Source organism: Mycteria americana, chromosome 2 (genome assembly GCF_035582795.1).
Source record: "Mycteria americana isolate JAX WOST 10 ecotype Jacksonville Zoo and Gardens chromosome 2, USCA_MyAme_1.0, whole genome shotgun sequence".
In the NCBI taxonomy this organism is placed as follows: Eukaryota; Metazoa; Chordata; class Aves; order Ciconiiformes; family Ciconiidae; genus Mycteria; species Mycteria americana.
In genome coordinates, this window is record NC_134366.1 from 153,627,810 (window position 1) to 153,638,574 (window position 10,765).

At 43.3% G+C, this 10,765-nt stretch overlaps 1 protein-coding gene across 1 annotated transcript in view; it reads right to left on the reverse strand.

Moving 5' to 3' along the window:
* LRP12 (LDL receptor related protein 12) overlaps positions 1–4,690 on the reverse strand; it is a 53,641-nt gene extending 48,951 nt beyond the window's left edge. Inside the window, exon 1 of the mRNA XM_075495108.1 lies at positions 4,275–4,690. Within this exon, the coding sequence (XP_075351223.1) occupies positions 4,275–4,353 (79 nt within the window). The 5' untranslated portion in view covers positions 4,354–4,690. The remainder of the gene's footprint in view (positions 1–4,274) is intronic.
* Positions 4,691–10,765: the final 6,075 nt, after the last annotated feature.

Sequence of the window (10,765 nt, forward strand, 5' to 3'; positions counted from 1 at the left end):
CTCCCCTCGAATGAACACTGCTTTAAATATTGTCTACCTGACCTCATAGATACTTTGACTACAGACCTATCTGTGGCTCTGAAGAGCCAGCTGAATATGTATGTACTTGCACAACTTGACATATGATCAACTTATTAGACAATATAAATTTCTATGGCATTAACATTAGGACATTTTCACTTCAAGGACTACAAAACCATGCTAAGAAATTAAATGCAGCAGTTTTGCCAATAATAGGATTTACAGCTTAGCAAAATATATCTGTTCAGTATATCACAAAAGTATCACTAAAGAGTGACATTCAAGAGTTTAAGGTACAATAATTTATTAAGCCAAGCCATTCTTTTAGGACAGTCTGTTCTGGCTTTATAGGTGAACTTCTTTAGAAAATTAAATAAACTGGCTGGCAGACTTTATTTGCTTACATGATTCAGGCTATTCTTTCAAACAAGGTGAACGAAACTGAAGAATTATTTATTCTTCCTCATACCATCATTAGCAAACTGACATGTAAGTAAAATCTGGGTCCTGACCAGTGAACTTTTATAACAATTTTACCTGCCTTATCTTAAAACCAAATGAACAATCAATTTATACATATGTCTCATTGTAATCTCAAGCAACATTTGTACTACAGAAACCTGGAATGGTTCTAACCCAAAACTAAGTGTTTTAAAGCTTATTATAAGTGTAATATGTCTTTCCTTAATGGGCCAGAATAATGTCAATAGCATTGCAGTCTCAGTAGTAACATACAACACTGTTTCAACTACAATTTTTGGGAATAATCATTTTCTGACCTCTGATAATGTTTCTCAGTCATTGGTTCTTCAAGAAGTACTCACTAAAGCCAAACCCATCCTGGGGATAAGGAGAATTAAGACTGAGCTCTATGTGCCCCCACTTCTGCCTTTGAACTGTTTTAGTCTCACTATCCTACTACTGTAAATATTTTTCTTTAATGCTCATTACATCTGGTGAAGCCAGAAGCAGGGAAATTTACCTACTGTACTGCTGCATTGACTACTACCAACTGTACAGAACACTATAAAAGTTCCCTGCAGTCTTCTGTTCAGTGGCACAGAAATTCAAATTAATATATCGGGGTGACAAGTATAGTTAAGACTATAAAAAATTCGACCTTCCAGAAATCTGAAGACGACAAGTACCCATGCTTCCAGACTTCCAATGGAAGGCATGTCCTAGCTTTTGCACTGTGACACCTCAGAGACTTTTCATAACTCAACTTCTGTTCTGGAACACCAATCCCTCCCAAACCGGTCCTGAAAATGCTGCATCACAGTATCAGTAAGATATAAACCATCATCCTGCCAAGGGTTAAATAAAAATCCATCAAAATGGTAACATTAGGAATTCAGTTCTCTAATCTGAGCTTGTGTTTTAACAAGAAAACAAGTAAGATTCATTTGATTGCCAGTCGATCAATCATCAAAATTCAGTTTGAAAAACACTGCCCTCAAGAACAGGACCAATTTCTCAAATTACATTTTTCCCTTAAAGAAACTACTTTGCGCCACATACGGTTCTGTTTTGAACTCTGATAACTGTTAGGGCCTTTGAGATATGCAGAAACGTCTTCATAGTTGTCCCAGTAAAAGCCATACCATGTAGAGAGACACATTATTTCTTGGATATAAAACTCACAAGCCAACAGGAAGGCCAGACATATTAAAAACAAATACCATTGCATTACACCCCACCAAGCTATAATTCTCGTTAGTCGGTGCTATTCCAATATTTCACTCATCAGTATTCCTCCTTCTCAAATTTTTATAATTATAGTCATCATCAGAAGGAAGGTTTGAAAAATTCACTAACTACAGGGAAACAGAGAAACATTCTCTGGAGAGCTCAATGCCCACGTATCAACCTTGGTGAATTTAGTATTTTAATTAGTGGAAAATTCTAGATATTATAGCTGTGCAACTGCATAATGGAAGGCAACCAAAGTGATGCACTACTGCTTTTCCAAGCATGCCTTTACCCCGTGTACCGCCTACTGCATTCAAAGCCTTAACATGCAGTAACATAATGATATCTACAAGGCTCTGCTCAGGATCAACATCACAGTCCAGAGCTCTGCTGTCAGCAGCGCCTTGATCAAATTCATGCCGATATTAAATTAGTTTAGTTTGGAAGAGCTAAAAGCAGTTGTACAGGAGGTAAAATGCTTTAATAGGGATTAGTTCCCGCTCCCACCTCCTTCTCCCAATAGAAACACACAGGAGAAACCAAAATGACAGCTCTAGATAGGGCTACACTGCGCAGCGAATGCTTGCTTTTGTTTTGGATGCTCTAGCCTGGGGAGGAGAAAGTTCCTTTCCTTCTAGCAGTGAAACTGGTCAGAACTTCAGACATTTGTAACAAAAACTGTTAGGAGAAACTAATCCCTCATAAGAATGAGGCAGCACATTGATAGAAATCGGAAGCAGCTTCTCTTTCCCAGCAATGGCGATAACGGATGGCAACGTGTTTCTCAGCAAGGCAAAAGAAACTCACGGAGCTTTCATTTTAGTTGAACTTTGGAAAGCCTTGATTAAAGGTCTATGAAAAATATTATTCAGCAAGAATTTTATTTGGCTGCTTTTTCTCTAACTAAAGATTGTGCTTGTGGTTTAAATTTTTATAGTGGAAATGCTGACAATGCTGCCCAAGTTACAGCATCACAATCTGAATCTAGCTAAAGTCAGGCTGATGAGGTATATCACAACAATTACAATTTTTACTTTCTACTTCAGTTCTGTCATGAGTATAATAAACAAATACAGAGTTTGTTAAAAACCTTCACACAGAGGTTAAATTTCTCAAGTACATTAAGTATACAAAAGTAAGGACAGCTTAATATATCCAGACTTGAGATTTTCGCTACCAGTTCCTGCTCTACCATAAGCCAACTCCTTTGCAGTTGTGCTTTCACTTTAGCTTTTGACATATCAAATTTTTAACAGCCTATATAGATATTAACACTCTTTTCCTTGACTTTGTGTGCATTTAAAGCTCACTTAGTTCATGCAAGTAGGTCCCCTCAAAAATTAACTTATACCAGTCTAACTATTCAGTTACAGACGCTGGCGTAACTGTAGTTCTGCTTGAAGAAGCCTACCTTACTTCCACTCATGTAAATATGAAGTGTTCTTACAAATTTTCGTGGTAAGAGTTTGCAGTGATCTTTGCAGCACAGACACAGGCTGGACAAAGTCCTTTGCACAGACAAACCCGAAATATTTCATATGCTCAATCACGTGTTTAAAGCAAAGGCACCTACTTAAGAAACTGCTATATCAGGGCCCATGTTGCCATCCTCCTCAAGCAAGGCACAACCCCAGCTCCATGCCAAAGGCTGCTTCCCGCGTCAGGGGCCCACAGACACAACCTAGGCTCAAGTTCATAAACCAAGCACAACTCCGTGAGAAAACATGCAATGACTCCATTGTCAAGTATCTGCGTTTTGATCCATCATGTATTACTGGGCCACTTACCTACTGTAAAAACCAACATAAGTACATTCTCTAATCCATTTACACAAGTATTTTTCACTAGCAGTTCTGTTTACAGATGGGTTTATAACCATAAATGAAATGCCATTCAGGTATGAACTGAAAGCAGGCTGAGCAGAAGCAAAGGTCCCTGGAAGGGCTTCGAGGCCTGTGCTGATGTGTCACAAACTCATCACACAGCACCAGCCCCCCGCAGCCCCTCAGCCCTCCAAGGGGCTCGTCCTGCCCCCAGACACCAGGCCACGTCCGTCCCAGCCCGGCCGGACGTGGAACATCTCCCAAGCATCCCCATTATCCACAGACAGCGATTATTCGTGACTCAGAGGATTTGGGGTTGGTCTGTTTGCGCGGCCCCACGCCAACTCCGGAGTTCCCGGCAACGTACATCTGTGAGAGAGAAAGCCCAGGGCAGCTGGGCCAAATGCCAGCCTCAGTTTTAAGGACTTCCCTGAGGAGATTTCCGCCCACCCCCACAGATACGAAAAAACCCGGAGCGAGTCCTGGAGCAGCCGAGCGCGGAGGGGAGGACGGGGCTGGGGAAGTACGGGGACACCAGCAGGGCCGCCGCGGGGAAGGCGGCGGCAGTCCCGGGAGGCGCCAGAGCCCGGGGCGGGCCGAGGGACCCCGCCGCCGGCCGGGGCCGCCGCAGGCCGGCCGGGAGAAAGGCCGCTTTGTTCCCCCTCCCCCGCGGCGGGCGGCCGCCTCCCGGCCCGGGAGACGGAGGCGGACGGGTGGCGTCACTCCCCCGGTACCTACCGCAGCAGGAGACGACGAGGAGCAGGAGCTGCGCTGACCTCCAAGCCGGGGAGCCTTCTGCGCTCCCCCAAGGGGCCATAACACCAGCCCGCAGGGAGGCGACGAGGAGCCGGACCTGCCACCGCCGCGCCCCCGACACGGAGCCGAAGCCGTCGCCGCAAGAAGGGCCGGCCGCACCTCGCCCCCTCGCCCACCGGAGCTGCCGCCTCGGGGAGAGCTAGCGGCCCGCACACCCGCGCCTCATCCGCCCGCCCGGGGAGCCATGAGCCGCCGCCACCACCTCCGCCGGCCTCGGCCTCCTTCCCCTCGCGCCGCGCCGCTTCCTCCTCCCCGGCTGGGCTCCGCCGCGGCTGCGCACTGGCGGCCCGAGCGCATGGAGTCGCTGCCGGCAGCCGCGGGCCGGGCGGGCGAGCGGGGCGGAGCAGCGGCCCCCAGACGGCGGGGGAGGGCCCGGGCCGCCACGCTCCGGCGCGGCGCCGCCCCGCCGCCTCCCTCTCCTCCTCCTCCGTCGCCGCCGCCAGGTTTCGGCCCGCCCTTGGCAGCGCTCTGCCCGCCCCGTCCCGGCAGCCGCCGCCGCCGCCGCCCGCCTCTGCCGGGGCGGCGTCCCCCGGGGCTGGGCCCCGTGGGCCGGCTCGTCCGCCCGGGCCCCGCCGCCGCGCCGCGTCGCTGACCCGAGGAGTCCTCCGAAGGGGCGGGAGCGTGAATCTTCCCGCCACTACGGCGGCAGAGCAGGCTGGGTTCCGGCTTACGCGCAAAACAACCAAACGGGTATTGGGGTGTCCTGGCTCTCTGCCCTGAAGAAAAGTCGGTGTGTGAAATCAAACCCGATCTATAGAGCACAGAGACGCCTCAGCAGCTGGCGGCCGCTGTGTTTCTGACCTCCAAATCTGCATTTCACCAGTGAGACCGAAAAACTACTGTGGGAGCAAAAAGCATAACTGCTGTAGATGCACAGCATCCAAAATTACGGATCTCATAGAAATTCCTTGTGACACTTTCGGCTCAATCACGATTGCCCATCTTTCACCTTTTAATGACAGCATTTTCCTGTTGCACAGTTGCCTACCGTGCTCAATTGTTTAACCGAGTGTCAAAAGCAAGTGGGATTCACAGAGCAACTTCTATATTTAGCTTGAATTCTGCCGTGCCTGTTGCAGACTGGGAGAAGTGTTTATTACCTCTGTTCTACTAGATCAAGTCATCTACTTGGAAAAACAAAATATTACCATTCCTGAGAAAAACAAAAGTTAACCTACATTGGTAGGGCTTTGTAGCTACACCACGAGAACAGATGTGTTCGGTCAGATGAGAGTTCTTGCTCCATGAATGGTGATTGCTGTGGGGAGTGGTCTATGCTATTTCTCCTTATTCCTCTCTTTTTTCATAGAATCATTTAGGTTGTAAAAGACCCTTAAGATCATCGAGTCCAACCGTAAACCTAACACTGCCAAGTCCACCACTAAACCATGTCCCTAAGCACCACATCTACACGTCTTTTAAATACCTCCAGGGATGGTGACTCAACCACTTCCCTGGGCAGCCTGTTCCAGTGCTTGATAACCCTTTTGGTGAAGAAATTTTTCCTAATATCCAGTCTAAACCTCCCCTGGTGCAACTTGAGGCCATTTCCTTTCATTTGTTGTTCTCTGATTTCCCCCACATTTATTTCCCAATGCCCATCTATTTGGGAAGGAAGAGAAGTGTATTGGGGGGATGTCTTTTTTGGGAGGGAGGAGAGGTTTGTTTAAGGGTGAGCATCTGGATGAAGGGGGAGCATTAATAATAGTCACCAAAGAAGGAAGGTAAACCAGACAAGCATGAATGGTCTCCGACTCTCTGAGAAGTTGTGGCTCAGGAACACCCTGTACTAGAGATGGTATCATTGATTTTAATAATCCTCAATGGATTAGTCTTCAGTAAATTCGTCCAGTCACAGTTTGAACCTACGAGGGGTGTGACTGTTCACCTCTCAGAAGCCATGTGTATGCATACAAAATTAACACTTCAAGGGAGAAGAAAACACAACCTTTATTTATAGGTTTATATAAATAAGTAAAGCATTCACAGCATCTTAGCCAACGACCTTATTGGTTTCTTTCCACTTGCAAGTCTAACCAACTTCTTCAGTGAAGCCTCAGATGTCCTATTTTCCACCCAGTGTATCCCATTCCTCTTTTTGTTTTTAATTTTTAACAATGGGACATTGGAAGGATGCTCAGGAAGTCTGGTCTGTAGCCACTGAGAGAGACATCACAACTTTTATGAACAGATACCACACAGAGCCTATGAACACACGAGGACTTCTAACCCTCCCACAGTAATTACAGCTATGCATGCTGGGTGCAAGTCCTTACCGGAACCTGTTAAACTCTCTGCCACAGAGATAGGTCAACATTAATCACATCAGCACGTGATCCATAGCCTTCCTCCACTCCTCCCAAAGTTATTTTTGTCTGTCTAGTTCAACCCAGTTTCTACCACCCAGTTGTATGCAATTGAGATGTGATATGGTTCTCTTTCCAAAGAAGACAACAGTAATTATCTTTTCAGATTAAAGACTATTTGGAATAGCAACCAAATAGTGAAAAAAAAAACAAATAGTGAAAACAACCCAAATATCTCTGTTGGCAACACTGCTTTCAATCACTTGCACAAACAAGTGGCTACTCTTTACCATGTACCCAGGTTGATCGTTCATGGCAGCAGAGAGCAAAGCATCAACCCCTGGCATCAAACACTTAATTTCAACATTGTTCTCAAAGATGCAGAGTAAGGATGATATGCAAAAGAGTCCTGCCTCAGTACTGAATGAGCTTGGCAAGCAAAAGGTGAGATACTGAAGTAATGATGTAGAAGAAAAGACCTTTGCAGGAACAGTCTGCTTGCATATGAGATGAGCTGGATCTTGTAAGTCCAGGGAAGAGAATGTGTTAGTAGTCCAGCTAAGACACTCAGGTTGTCAAACAACATCTTCCTATGTCACAGCCTTAGCAAGTTCACCAAATCTATGAACTTTAAAGTATTTCAAAAGACTTATTTCCTAGCAAAGTTATCTGAGTAAAAAGTCTTACTCCTTCTGGTTTTTTTGCTGCTCCTTCTGTTGGCCTCTGCCGAGAGCTGTCTGTCTTAATCTCTTTGATGTTTGGGGAGAAGAATATAATTTATCCTATGCCTGAAAAGTACATAGTAAATCATAGCCATAACTTTATATACATGAAATTCTAATAATGATTGCGGTTTGTTTCGGTTTTTTTTACTCTTATCTGAAGATGACTAATAAAAGTTTATCAATAGGAATCATTTTAAGCTGGCACAGAAGTTGACACCGTCTTTCTTTTGTATTTGAAGGCAGGTGAAGATAAAACATCCTGAAAGTGCACACATGGTTCACCTTGAACCAAACCAAGACTGTTGTAACAGGCAGTCATTCTTCTGACGAACCTCAAGGTTGGCACATGCAGCTACTGAAGCAGCTTCAGCAAGAATTATCAGGCACCCACTGACAATATCAGCATATGATTTTTCCCCCCTGTAGTTTTACTTTCAACATCGGTTTCTTTTTAATGATTGGTTGTTTAGAGTCACTTCAGCTTCACTTCACTGCCTGCCACATGCGCTTTCTTTTCACCATCCTCTCTTTTTCTCTTCGTACCCCTTCCTCATCAGTTCTCCCTTTCTTTTGTCCCTTCAGACTATGCTGTTAGCAAATGCTACCCACAGATTTAACAGCAGTTTTATGACCCATTGTAAAAGTTCTCCCCAGTTCATTCCTTTCTCTATATTCCTGCTCTGACTGTCTGTAAAATGGTAGGAGACAATCTTACAGTATGCCTCTCTAATGCCAAGTCCTGGTTGGGACCTCTCGGCACCATTTCAATACACAGTAAGAATGGGGACAATTTAAGACGTTGACTAGATCTCAGCTAAATGAAGTAACAGTAGTTTTCCTTTACCAATCTCATTACTTTCTGTTCCATATCCTCCCTTCAGGTGAGGTCATAAGAAATGTTGGTATGTTCAGTACCAGTGTTTGTTTAATTTTTGGTGAGACTTCTACCACATCTGAATGTTTCTTCACCTGTTTTTTGCAGAACTCCTCATGTACTTTGTCATAAAAAGGACATCAATGGAATTCTAAATATTCTTATATTGTGATATTAATTTTTCCAAAACAATTATTTATAAACTTAAAGTATGCAAAAGTAGGCAGCAGAGGAAGTGGATTTCTCTCCCAGACTTGCATTTGTTTTGCAGCACAGCATATGAAGACTGGGACAAAAATTTTTTGTTCCATCTATTCAGTGATTTTTATTTTTTTAACAAACAGTTGTTTGCACAGCAGTTGTCTAAAGAGTGCTAATAAACTCGATTTTTATTCTACGTTATTTTTAATATGAGACTACAGCTACCTCAAATCTAGAGTACCCTACATAACTTCACTGCAAAATGATGAAAGACAGTAGAAGATGGTGCCAGAAATGTCTGGATCAAGGCCATTCTGTTAAAAATATATAGCATACATCAGAATCTGCTTGTGTTGTGCTGGTGTACATATTAGTATTGCTGTTGCGTGCTGGAGAAAATATATCAAATGTGTTAAGTGATCATTTATTTCCCTGGTATTTATTATTAGTATCACTGTGCAGTCTAGAGGGCAATCAAGAGTAGGGGCCCATTATGCTAAGGGCTGTACAAACATAGGACATGCTGTACGTTGTGCAGTGGAAAACAGTCCAAATATAGCTCGGTTAACTGCAGATGAAGTATGTCTGGAGCCAGTGACAGTGTAGCTGCATCCTTGTAGCTTGCACCCAAACTAATTTTGTAGGGAATATTAGTTTAAGCAGCGTGGTCCACTAACTGCTTCTGGGATTCACATTGGTTTCTTCAGACCACTGCAGAGCACTTGGAGTAAGTCAGTGCTCTTTTTCTATGCTTTATCACCTGGGGACTGTAGATTTGTAGACAGTTCCAAAGCTCTTTGCCTAGAATCTAAACAGAATAACGAGATCCCCCGCAGGAGAAAGGGATTTGTGTACAAGCAAGTTTTAAGAACTGCCTACAAAACTTGTTATCTCAGTTAAAAGTAATTCATGTCCCTAATGTGATAGTAGTTATTTTTCCTTATTAGTCATCCGAATCTGGACTGTCTCTCTTACATGTATCGGATATTTGCTTTAAATATTACAACTGTTTTATGTTCAACTGACTGTTCAGATTAAATCATGAGTTGTAGTCACAGGCTCTGTAGTTTCCCTGACAAGAATAGCACTTCTGTCTATCATATGCTGCATGAATTGCTATTGTCTAATTTTGTAGTTTTAGACATTTCTGGAAATGTTGCTCAAGCTTGTTCATTTATTAAAGTACATTGCTGCTGTTGCAAGGACAATCAAACAGAAGGAGCTTCAATTTGGAATAAGCCATGTGACAAAGCATGACCTAATTCAGCCTGCGATTACACCGTGTAACATAATGCTTAGGTGAGTACCTACAACATGGTAACACCACGGGTGTTAAAACAGCTTTTGTTCTTTCCTTACTGTTAACTAAAGCGGCTTAACTCTTACTATGGCCATGTGGACCTAGATGGCAGGCAAAGATCAACAAGTATGGTGATACCTTCATTCCTCTGCCTGCATCCTTAATAACAGCCACAGAAGTGGCTTAAGAACCACTATATTAGCATTATTTTACTACAGGATTTCCAGTGCACTAGAGAAGCATCAGTGGTTATCTGAAGTGGTTGAATAGCATCAGAAGATAGGAGAGAATCTGAGTCCACAGTCACATCACATCTCAGAAGAAAATCTAGTCCCTCACTCCAGTCATGAGAGACTTAAGGCTGCTCTTAGCAGCCATTCTCTTACCTTTGGATTTATCTTCTCAGGATCTGCTAGCTGATACCTGGAAGAAATTTCTATCACTACAATCTCTTTTTAAAACCTATATGCTTTTTACACATGTATGCACATTACTCTCTAAAATGTTATAATAAACCCACAAGAAAAGCCCGAGTTTAAAGTCTAGTCAAAACAATTAATTTATAGGTGAAGATATTTGTATAAAACTTTCAAATAATTTTGAATAATTATCCAATCACAGAAAGAGCACAACTGTTCAGCTGATTTGTGGATAGAATGAAGAACTAAACTATTAATATACTTTAATTTTAGAGCAGATAAACCCAAAGACCAAGGGGAAAAGAAAGGAAAAAAACCTGAATATGCCAAAGGAAAGAAAAAAACAAGACAAAAGACTTCATGATTGCAAAGAAAACCAAAAAACCTCTTCAATACTAACAGAACATTTCATGAGCAGTTTTCAAAACCTAAGAGGCTAATTAGCTAGTGTGGAAGGAGCTATTAAAAAGCCTACATTTTTTTTTGTGGAATTTTTCATTTTCTGAATTCAATTTATTTTTGCTTACACAAAATTTTTGAAGCAATTATCTTTTCAGGCTCCATACTGACACTGGTAATATTCTTGAT